The following is a 12,714-nucleotide window of genomic DNA, read 5'->3' as shown; positions in this document are numbered from 1 at the left end:
CTACCCAGTCCACTTGCTTCAACAAAACTTGGAACAAAAACACTCCCAACTGACCACTCTATTGGGCTAGGAACATACTCTGATGCTGAAGCTATACCTGCTGCTGACAAGTGTGCCACTACAACATCTCCATGCATCTTGCACCATTGCACACCTCTCTGTGCCACCTAGCACTGTGAAAAACACTTGTGCCTCTCTCATTGCTGCAGCCTGCTAGCTATGCGTTGTCCTGGGATTCTCTGCACTGTTGTTCTCTCTGCCACTCCATCCGTATCTCTCTCTACCCAATCAGTCTGTTCCTGCTACTCCACATCAGGGCTCCTATAGCAAGGTCTCATCCAAGAGGTTGGGTAACTCAAGGATCCTGCACCTCTTCCTTGGGACGATCACTCTATATCGCTCCACCTCCTACCTAGAGGTATGGCTGCATGTGATCCCTCAGCCCACCTGGCTCGAAGTTTCCCCCTACTGGAGGTCTCTTCATGAGTAGATGTCTCCACTCGATCTCCACTCAACTTCCTGTGTTGTGGTTGCCCCACAACCTCCTAAAGCCATTGCACCAATTGTGGCTTCTCTACAATCGTCTGAGACTTCTTCTGGCTCTGCATGTTGAGAGGTAATATACCCTCCCTCTCAACCACCAAGTCTCCATCAGTTGCCTTGCTACTCAAGGCTTTGCATGCATATTGAACCTCAAGAGCATATAGGTTCTTGACCCATGAACCAATCTGCTTCACTTGTATAGTGATGATGTGTCTAAGGAAAACCTTTCCCTCACTGAAGACTACATCATAGCCTCTGTCTTCGACCATCATGATCGACACCAAGTTTCTCTTCAGTCCTGGTACATACTTGACATCGGTCAAGGTAAGGTGAGATCCATGCTCCCTCTAAAAAATAACTATGCTTACACCTGACACACTATACTTCTCATTACCCATCGCTATGAGTAACTGGAGATCTTTCTCCTCCAAAGTATTGAACAAACTCTTGTCGCCGGTCATGTGGAAAGAAGCTCCACTGTCAAGAAATCAACCATTTCCCACCATAGACGAAACCATGCATGCGAAGAGTGTAAAATCCAACTCAAACTGTGAAGCAAGTGCCTCACCTTCAGATCCTTCCCCAGATCCCTTCTTGGATTTCCTCCGTGGGCAATTTGTAGCATAATGGCCCACCTCATGACAATTAAAGCATCGTACTTCCGATTTGTCAACCTTCTTCCCATCATTGGAAGAACTGGATTCAGAAAGAGAAACCTTCTCCTTCCCCTTCTTCGCCTTACTCACTAAGGCACGATTCTCCTCATCGTGCATGGATGAAGAACTGTCTCTGGTGCTCCATCTGGTCTCCTCCTGCATCAAATCCAACCATAGTCGTTCCCAATCTGGTAGTTTCTCCCTTCCATTCACCAAGTCCTGGTAGCTATGCCAGCTCTTAGGAAGGCCAAAGAGTGCTAGAATCACCATATCCTCATCCGGTGTCACGACCCCTACACTTGCAAGCTCATCCCTGCATGTGATGAGCTTTGTCAGATACATAGAGATCGTCTCATCCCTTTCACACTTGATCTTTCAAAGTTTGTCCTTCAGTGCCAGCTTCCTCTGATCACTGCTATTCTGATATAAATCTTTCAATGTTTTCCACATTGCATGCTTCCCATGGAGGCTTGAGATAATGTGATCTCGCACTCCCTCCAAGAGAATTCTCCTAGCTCTAGCCCCACACTTTCTCCATTACACCTTCCCAGTCTTGTCAGTAGGCTTAGGGATTTCTTGATCAATGAAATCCTTAAGGCCATTATCTTCCAAAACTGCATCCATGCGATCCTTCCAAGCTATATAGTTTGAGCTGCCGTCAAGGGCATACTCAAGCCTCAAACCATAGAAGGCCATCAATGAAATATATGTGATAGGAACTTGAAATATATATCAAGAATAAGAAACTTTGAATTGCTCCTGCTAGTATACTGTTCTTGCTTGATCACCTATGCTCTGATATCATGTAGAAATTTCACCTGTAGAAAAAACCGATATATGCAATGTCCTAAAGCATAATACTTGTTCTACTTCTATAAAACATTAAGCGTAAGCATAATCGATTTCATGAGCAACATCAAGTAGAAACGTGCATAACTAATCAAGAGAAATAATCACACATAGCACAAGTTATATTCAGGGGAAAGCACCAGCATAAAACCCCAACCATGTATTATCAATCAAGTGGAAATTCTCTTCATAATACAAAAGGAATTAGCTCTCAATCTATTCAGTTTTCAATGAACTATGAAGATATGAAGATTTGTCTCATGAACCAACCAAGCTCTGTATATAAAGGCTTTACCTATGGTCCAAACCCTATTTCCTTGCGCAGTTTTCTTAGGAAATAATAGCAAAAGCATATGCAATTAATTCAAAACATACCAAGTTAACCAATGGTCCAACTACGCAATACTTGAGGACACCAGTTCCTCAACCATGCAAAAACTACTTGCCAGAAATATTCAAGCATCTGATAGTACATTGTCCCACATTTGATCTCAACTGGGTCTCTAGAAGAATTGACCTGCAACAGTGATCCATGAGTGAATCCTCAGTTATCTAAAATAATAGTTGTCACATGCATGCAAGCATTAACAAACTATATTCTATTATTTTAATAACTTGTTAAAATAATCTAACTGGACTTGACTAGTTAGAACTAAGTCAACTGATTCTCTCATTATACAACTCATAATTATTCTATCAATGAGTGGAGGAAATTAAGGATAAATTCCTCAATGAGTGGGACAACTCATATGCATGCTCACAAAGACTTCAAATTCGAATTTCCTTAACTAATTAACTCAACTGAATTAATTAATTAATATTTCCAATTGCTATTAAGACCAAAATTAATTTAAATTCCTATAGATAGACTAGGGACTGCTATAAATAGGAAGGAAACCAGAAATGGTATTTTTAGAACTTTTTATTTTTAGTAGTTTCACCTCTCACCCAATGTGGCTAATGACCTCATTGGCCAATCTTCTATTTTTAGACATGCTATTTTTAGCAGGTCTATTTTTAGTACATTCTAAATTTAACATTTCTTGTTGCACATTTTTCAACACATAATTCGCTGAAGCTTGAGCCGATAAAGAATAGGCTCTATCAAACTGAGAATGTGTAGGATGATGATCTGTAGGATCACTTGCAAGAGAACCTGTTGAATCTCGAGTAGCACAAACCCATTTTGGAAGCTGAGGAGATGAAGGAGGATCCTTAGAAGATGGGGGAGGATTGTCATCCTCGCTGTCATCATAGAAAGAAGAAATATTTTCAGAAGTAGTAGGGATAGAGAGAGGTGGCACATCCACCAAAGCAGGCTCATAGGCCGATTTATTTTCAAAAAAATTTACATCTCTTCTAATGATAACATTTTTGGATTTAGGTTGAAGAAGTCTATATCCTTTGAAATCTTCAGAATATCCAACAAAAATACAATTTTCACTCTTAGATTTTAAGGCTTTACGTTTCTCATCTGGAATATGGGTCCATGCTTCACTTCCAAAAACATGAAAGTGACTTACATCTGGTTTAATTGAGCTCCATTCTTATTCTGGAGTGATATTCCTTAAAACCTTAGTAGGAGTGTGATTTAGTATGTAATTTTCACAGTGAATTTTTTCTGCCCAAAATTTAAGACTAAGTCCTTTAGATTGAAGAATGCAATTAACCATTTCTTTTAAGGTGCGATTCTTCCTTTTAGCTACACCATTTTGCTGTGGAGTATATGGAACAATATGTTGTAATTGAATTCCATGCTTAGTGCAAAAGTTGATGAATTTGTTGTTAACATATTCTCCACCATTATCATATTTTAGCTTAAGAATTTGATGTCCAGATTGTTTCTCAACAAAGGTCTTAAAAGCCAAGAACAGTTTAAAGACTTCACTCTTGAGTTTTAAGAAGTATACCCAAGTGAGTCTGGAGAAATCATCAATGAAAGTTAATAAATACTTGTAGCCAGAGAATGAAACAATTGGAAGTGGACCACATAAATCACTTTGCACAAGCTGTAAAGGGGTTGAGGCATTCCAAGAGGCACATTTTTCAAAACTATCCCGATGATGTTTTCTGAATACACATCCGGAACAAACACCATATCTGCAAGATACCATAGGAAGACCTATCACCATATTTTTTTACATAGATTTTGAAGGAAGCGATAGTTTAAGTGACCAAATCACTCATGCCAAAGTTTGCCCACTTCATCATTATGAGAAACAAGTACCAAGGGAAGAGTTGACTACCCAAATTTGTTAAAATTATACAACCTTGTAGAATCATCAACAATGCTAGTAGCTAAGATTTGTGTAGGATCTATTAGGTCATTAATTACAATATCATGAATGAGTTATCTGATATATAGATAGAGGGTTGCGGGATAAGGTAGGAACACATAATACATCGTTAAATTGACCATTGTCTAGATGAATAGTTCTAGTCCCTACAACACTAAGAGATCGCTCATCACCAACATATATATTTTTGGTGTTACACTCATTTAAAGAAGAAAAAATGGCTTTGTTTTTGGCCATGTGATAAGAAGCTCCAGAATCAATGAGCCACTCATGAGAATGAGAAGAAGAAGATACATTCAGTGCATAATTAGATCGAGATGCTTGAAAACCACATGCAAAAAGTGATATTCCTAAAGATGAAGTTGAATTTGAAGAGTGCTCCAAATGGATGTTATGCTTCTTCATTGCTTCTTCCAAGGCTTCCATCTTCTTAAAGAATTTTGATTCTATGTGGACATCATTATTACAAAAGTTGCAATGCCTATCAATCTTCTTCCCTTCGTTTTTATTTACCTTATCATTTTGCAGAATTGATTTTTCATTTTTGAGACTGAAATTCCTTAAGACCCTTGTTTGGTTTATGACCATTCTTTTTAGGATGCATCGTCTTAGGATTCTTAGAAATTGGTTGTTGCTGGGCTGCTAAGGCTTTCTTAGAGGAGTTTCCAGTATTAAGAAGACCAAGATGTAAGAGTATTTCTTGTTCCCTTATTAAAGAATCACAAAAGGCATCTAAAGAGGGAGACTTGTAGCCTTGTTCTTGAGAAATGAAGGCTTCTTTAGTAGAATGGAAAGTGGAAAAAAACACAAAGTAAGATAGTCATAACTTAGTAATAATGGAATAGATAAGGCTACCATATTCTTTCTTAAAATTAACACATTCCAAGGGAAGTCTAAGGGTCTTGAACTTGGAAAAAAAATCTTCAATGCAAGAAAAATTATTGGAGTCCAACGTAAGCAACTCATTTCCGAATTAATGGGTTCTAATTTAATTTTAAATTCCAAAAGCTTTATTGAGATATTTCATTGCTTGATGAGGGGTATCAAGTTCTGTGATATGGAATCTAAGGTCTAGAGAAATAGACATCCCTATCAACCCACATTCTTGATCTTTCTTATTTTCCCATTTCGCTACCTCATCTTCATCTTTAGGTTTATGTTCTTAGCCAAAGGCTATTCTATAAAGATCTTTAATTCTAAGTAAATCCACAATGTAGGATAACCATTGGAAGTAGTTGGTTCTGTCAAGAATAACTAGACACAGAATTTCAATTTTAAACGAAACTAAAGTTGAATATGCTGAAACTAAGTGTTCGAATGAAAATATCTTGAAAAATTAGACCAATTAAACAAAAAATGTCTCTGAAAACAACTTCCAGATGAAGAAGTTATGAATTTTTGAAGAAAAGTTGTTGAAGACGCTGACGAACTACGTGAATGTTGAGAAGTGAATGATAATTTCATATTTAAAAAAAAAATCCCTACCTCCCCATTTCCAAACGTAATCTAATTAGTTCACTTTTAAAAAACATCACTTTATGTTACCCATTTTTATAAATAAGTGAAAGTCACTTTTACAATGGTACTTTATGAACTACCCACTAGATTGTAACTTAAATAAAAGATAAAGTGACTTTGGAATTATAAGCGACTCACTCTTTATAATAGGTGAGAACACTTTTACATAAAGTAACTTTAAAACATAATTTACATGTGCTTTTTGAAAAAGTAACTCAACAAAGAGAGAAATACTTGAACCCAATAGGTCTATTCTCATAAAATAACTTTGGACCAAGTGAGTTAGTTTAAAAAGTTAGTAATTTTTGGAAATGAGGAAGGGTTTTTTTTTTCTTACTAAAGCTTTGTAGTACGTTCTTACTTTAAAAACCTATTTTTTTTCTGAAAAAAAAGAAAAGCCACACAACCCAAAACGAACATGCAAAAGAAAACTAAGTCTTACAACATAAAGTTAGGTTTGGCCGGAAACTAAATATTTTCCTCAATGTTTCTGATTTTCCGAGATCACACTAAGGCATAACGGAAAATACTATATGCATGAGAAAAAACCTTTCTTTCTGTTTCTAGATTGCCTAGATCGCAAAGAGTCGTGGGGAAAAGAGCATATGCAGAAATGAAAGGTATATATTTGGTAATAATTCTTTTATAGAGGACTATAAACCGAAATAGACAAATAGATAAATAACTATAACTGCAAATAAAGGTTGTATACCTTCAGATATAAAAAATGACATAGCTAGGGCTACCAAAAACCTTTTCGTGTGAAACGAAAGAGGTTTCTTTCTAGAACATATACTCCTAATACAATACAGAAGTCCTCTTAGCTCGAAAGTGGTCAGAAACAGTAAATCTAGGAAATGATAGTCAGATTCAATTGTACCTGCTTCAGATTTGGATCACCAACGAATGTGGTCCTCGAATAGCTCTGATACCATGTAGGAATTTACAGGGTAAGTTCTTTAGATAGAACACGAAAGGACACTGCTCACAAATAGATCACAGATCGGTACACCGATATTCTTGACGTGGTTAAAACCCTCAAAGAGGGAAACAGTCCATGGCCTGAGCCAACGCTACCACTTCAAGAAATTTATTAATGTAAAAGACAGAAAATTTACATAACATTTTCTCATGAACGATCACCTTACAAATGACCCTCCATGCTCTTTAAATAGAGATCATGGATCAATCGGGTGTTAAGCCACAGATCAAGTTTCGGTAATACCGATGAGAGAATCAATCGTTAGATCACTTCTTGTCTAGAACATATCGTGACCATCATGTTGTAAATTACAAAAAGTATATAATAAAGAAACAAACTTTACCTAACTATATAATACACCAAGTTATACTTACGTATTTCCTATGTGTTGGATTATCCTAACATTGAATGGTTGCAACGTGTTCAATTTTGAACACTGGAGGTGACAATGTGTCAACTCACGTCTATAAGGACATGGATCTAGTGTGGTGGTTAGCGGATGACATTCTTGTTAATACTTTGCAGAGTTGGAGCCGAAATGGTTCAACATCTAGAGAGCTTTGGTGCCGGAGGCAGAAGTGGGGTCGGGAAGTCATTCTGAGCAGTCGAACCAATGATGATATCCCGGTGGGAACAACAAAATCCGAAGGTCCCGGGACACCGAGATTGTGAAGTGGTTGGGTTGGCAAATGCCGAGATCCATCGTGTATGTGTCGATTGGGTCGGAGTTGTTTCTTTCTCCAACCAAAGTGACAGAGCTAGCGCTGGGTTTGGAATCGGGAGGCGAGTGTCCAATCTTTTCTTTGGGCGCTGTGCCCACTGCATTCTAAACTTGATGTCAACGTCGATGGCGGCGGAGTGGAAATTGGAGGTGCTAGCGGATGACTACGAGCAACAACTGCGACTCGGTACATAGTCGAGTGTTTCTGGCCCCACAGGTACATAGTCGAGTGCTTCTGGCCCCACAGCTAGCAGTTCTGGGTAAGCCTTATTTCCAATGCTATAGAATATTTACTACCTTAACAATATGTCACTGTGACCATTCTTCCCATCTGCTATTTTCACGGTGAGTGCACCCATATCTATATCCTCTCTCATCTCCCACAAAGTATATCCATGTTTTTGGTCATCCAAAACATATGTATAATAATGTCTCCACTTGCAGGATGACCATCACATAACCATCCATGGAACACATTCCCGCAAATATCAAATTTGAATTTATTTCACCCCCTCCGTAAATACTCAGCAACAGTAACTGGCTACGATATTCGATATTCATGAAAGGCTTCGCCATCTCAACGCAGAACTCATCCCTTCCTTTAACAAAGCCCGAAAGTTTCATGTCTGTGAGCGAGGATTTGGTGTTGTTTTTGCGTGAGAGTTTGGTGTTTTGCAACGGTTTCATTCAATTTCGGTGTGTCCCACTTGTGCGGCCACCCTCCTTTTGGAATTATGGGATTCAATATGAAAGAACTGGCGCGAAATCTTGTTCCCATTTTTGTGCCCATACCAACTCTTAATTGCAGATCAGAGGTATTCTTCTCGCTTACGTATTGCGGCTACTATTTGTGGTCATTAGCGGAAAGAGCCAAAGAGGAAATGGTTATATGGGGATTTGAGAAGATGGAACCAGAGAATGGCTCGACATCATTTGAGAAGATGGATCGAGACAATGACTCATCATCATTTAAGGACATTGAATCTATTACGCCTCTGTTTCAAAGATAATGCTCACGATTTGATTGTGTTGGAGTGAGGGACCTCGTGTGTTTTACACTACACAAAAGAAAACATATGGAAATGGTAGTTTATAGTTTATGCGAAAATTCATGAAGATTTTTTGGCAGCTCTCGAATCTCTTTTGTCAAATTTTTGTCAAATTATCTCATTTTAGGATAAACAAGGAAACACACACTGGATACAAAAGTCTAGTGAAGTAGGACTGATATATCATAACCGCATGGTACATTTTTGCAAATAGCTTTGGATTACAATTAAGTCATTCTTAAAAAAAACACTCACCTTATTTAATTTTTAATATCTATTTAGAGGAAATTCAAATAACATTTTATTATTACTTACATAATTATGCATTGAAGATATTTTCTTACAAATATTTTTGCACTATTGCTATTGATCATTATTCTAAAGTCCCAATACACTCGGAAATTTTGCAGTTTTTTCGATTTCACTCATGGTTCAAAGAGAATATAAGTTTTGGTTTATAAGAATATTTATTTGATTTTTAATAGATTTAATTTTAATAAAATATATTACAAATAAGTAGTGTGGTATTTTAGTTATTAAGTAAAAAAATAAAGTTGTGTAGGGGAATATTTTGCTACAAATAATAAAATAAAAAAAGAGTAAATCCTTTTTTCACATATCTTTATGTATTATATATTTTTTTTTCTTTGAAATGAATAAATTATATATTTTTAATATTTTGTTAATTTAAAACAGAGTTTTTAAATTTTAAATTTAATTATTAAAATAGAGTTTTTTATTTTAATTTTAATTATTAATAGTTATTGAGTGAGTGATAGCGATTTAATTTCACTAAATATTTTAGAATTATTTAGATAATAATTATAGATAAAAAGTTAAGATTTATTTTCCATAGTCATATTTTTTTTAATTAAATTGATTAAAAAATTGCCATATAATATTATAATATTAAATATGGTTTTTTTAAAATTGTAGTATTAGTAAGCTACATATTAGCTAATGATATTGAAAAAAATTTATTCACAAATTAAGAATATCCACTATAAAATAAAAGTGGGTAAGTAGGAATGGATCTTCATAATTAAGAATCGTGTTACATTGTTACATATGTGTTTTCATTTATTTAATTCATATATTTATATTTTAATAATTAATAATAATTACAATAATAATTAAAATTAAATTAATTATTATTATTATTTCTAATCTTAATAAAATGAGATATATTACAAGGTTAATATTTTAATATCTATCTATATTAATTTATATACTTGTTCTATTTTTGCATTCAAGATAATTATAAAAATCTTAAAACATTGAAATTAAAAATATTTTAATTTATATTTTTATTATAATGGAATCAATTTTTTTATAACGAAGGTGTATTATAATTTTTTAATATGATTTATAAATCTTAAAATACTTATGAGTTAGGAGATCACCCTTTAATGTATAATAATATCCCATTTTTAGTGTAGTGAGGTTACATTTAAAATCTAAATTGAAAAGGAAATAAAAAAAATCATTTTAATAGACACATTATTCACATTTACAATTATTTTCACTTAAATGTAAAATTTAAATAAAAAAATGTTAAATGATAAAACATTTTCTCATTATTTTATATCTAAAATACAATATTTTATATCTAAAATACAATTTTATGAATGATGAAAACACTTTCTCATCCTCTTATATTTAGTATGTGATTTAGTGGATATATATAACTGTTCTGAGAAAATGAAAAACAATACAATTCCCAAAAGTTACTTTTGCTAATTTGAAAATTGGTTTAAAAGTGTAAAGTCGGACTTCATTATATTAAAGTATAATAATTTATAAATTAGTTAATTGTTTCATGATTTTATTTGGGTGTTATATTATTAACTTATATGATAATAGTTATAAATCATATATTTATAGAGTGATTATCAATTATTTGGATGTTAAGTATAATAATTTATAAATTAGTTAATTGTTTCATGATTTTATTTGGGTGTTATATTATTAACTTATATGATAATAGTTATAAATCATATATTTATAGAGTGATTATCAATTATTTGGATGTTATGTTATTAACTTGTAGTGGGATAATAATTATAAATTATATATTTAAAGAGTAGTTATTTATTATGGTTATAACCATATATTTTAACAAGGAGCCACTGTTGTGGCGGTAGTCCCTGCCCGGGTTTGCAGGGAACTTAGAGGAGGTGCCAACCTTGCAGAAACTATATTTAACTTTGCCTTTGGATGACCAAATGTGATTAATGAAGAGTTTGGTGGGTGCGGCAATCACATTCCATTCAACATAAAACTCAATTTTGTGCTTTGTGATACGAATATTATATTTCTACTGTAATATAATTTACTGTCTAAATATTTGTTAAAAATAAAACTTCTAATTTAAAAACAAAAAAATCGAACTTCCGTAAACTATTACATTAATTTATTAAGATATTTAAATTAAAACATTATTTTATATAATGAATATGCTTATAAAATGTTTAAATTAAAATTTAGCAAACTGTCTAGATGTGAAGATGAGACATTGTTTTCATTTTCTTACCACGTGAGCTCCTCAAAAAATTAATTTCACTTTGTTAATGTTAATGTATTGTAAATTATTAATTTATAAATTTATATTTTAATAATTAAAAAAAATAAAAATTAATCATTTAAAAACAATTATTAAATTAAAATTATCTTTTAATAAAAATAATGACTATAATTCACCATAAATATTTAAAAATGAAAAATGAAAATATGTATATAGAAGATAATAATATGTATTGCGTTACGCAGATTTCTTTTATTTTTATAATTATTTATTTATTTATTATAAATAAAATATTTTATAAGAATTTATTATTGATACGAACATAACTTGTTTTTTGTAGCTATCTCCCTCTAATTTGTTTGCTTACTCAAGCAACTGAAATCAGTCATAGATTGTAAAAAAATCCTTTGTTCTGAACAAAAGAATAAAGGCTCTTTCTATCTTTTTTGGAAATTAAGTGTTCTAATGCTCAGTGCAAAGATCGCAGCGAACAAAAGTGCGATTGTCACTATTGCAACTGCAACCGGTCCCAGAAAATCATGTTTATATCCAAAGTAATTACTCAGAAATTCGTTCACTTGTTGCTTCTCGCCATCTGCCATCACCACTTCATCTGAAATATCGCCAAACTGAGATGCTGCCAGTCCGTAGAGCGTCCATGTGAAGGGGCATGCCCAGTAATACCATCTCCACCACAGAGGAATCCGCTGTAACACCCAAAAACACTCACATTATCAATGAACATTTATTTGACTAATTTTTGTGATGAGCCCAAAGGGAAAAAAAAAGAGTAATTACTTTTTTTATGGTAAGAGTTTTGGAAATTTGATAGATAGAAACCACTAAAATGAACTAATTATACTCCTATCCATCATGGAATTTCCAAAATCTGCAATCAAATTAAATTGAACAATACATAGAGAAAATACTCTGTAACTCTCACCGGACGTGGAATTATGAAGCCGCTAAAAATCATCCACACTGCAATACAAGCCGAGGAGAGAACTGAAGCTATGGTTGCATTAGGAGTGACAGCCGCCATTATCATCCCATAGTATGTGGTATAAAGGAACGTGAAGAACATGAAAAACAAATACCAAAAGAATTGGGTTGTTGTCCACTTCATGCCTGTTAATGCATAAACTGTCACACCATAGACCAGTGTTTGAATATATATGTATGGCACTTTGATCAAAAGTTGTGTAACATAAATATGGTTGTATTAGTAGAAGGCTTTAAAGCTATGTTTGTATGCTTATTTTTATAATATTACAGTTTGAGCGTTTTAAGAGTATATATATATATATATATATTTCTACAAATTTAGGTTTTAATAGTTAAATTTATTTTAGGTTCGATTTTGTAAATTTACACTTTACTAATCAAATGTTACTAGATGGGTTCCTTGTTCATGAACCAAAAAAAAATGTATACGCCAATTTAACAATGATCAAATTAAATTGAATGAGTCTATATTGATAAAGCAATACAAAACCAAAAAGTGTATATCTGAGCAATATCATACGGAAGAGCCGAATACGTTCCTGCAAAAAGTACATACCTGAGCAATAGCAT

General features: G+C 33.7%; 1 protein-coding gene across 1 annotated transcript; it reads right to left on the bottom strand.

Moving 5' to 3' along the window:
* Positions 1–11,576: 11,576 nt before the first annotated feature.
* On the bottom strand, positions 11,577–12,246 carry LOC149182200 (pleiotropic drug resistance protein 1-like). Its single transcript, XM_089418487.1, has 2 exons — positions 12,083–12,246; positions 11,577–11,846 (listed from the first exon to the last, which is right to left on the bottom strand). Exons 1-2 carry the CDS (start codon positions 12,221–12,223, stop codon positions 11,577–11,579), a joined length of 411 nt encoding a protein of 136 aa, XP_089274613.1. The 5' UTR covers positions 12,224–12,246.
* Between the last annotated feature and the right edge of the window lie 468 nt (positions 12,247–12,714).

The sequence above is a fragment of the Pinus tabuliformis genome, chromosome 3_2 (assembly GCF_031772625.1).
Source record: "Pinus tabuliformis cultivar Carrire ecotype Pingquan chromosome 3_2, CPIR1, whole genome shotgun sequence".
Taxonomy (NCBI): domain Eukaryota; kingdom Viridiplantae; phylum Streptophyta; class Pinopsida; order Pinales; family Pinaceae; genus Pinus; species Pinus tabuliformis.
The sequence above is the reverse complement of the archived record's forward strand: the minus strand, read 5'-3'. Positions and strand labels throughout refer to the sequence as shown.

Excerpts from the sequence above, each read along its gene's own strand:
- LOC149182200 (XM_089418487.1), bottom strand. The coding sequence starts at position 12,223 with ATGTTCTTCACGTTCCTTTATACCACATACTATGGGATGATAATGGCG. Across the intron at positions 11,847-12,082 it reads GCTTCATAATTCCACGTCCG|CGGATTCCTCTGTGGTGGAG; the intron begins GTGAGAGTTACA and ends TGGGTGTTACAG.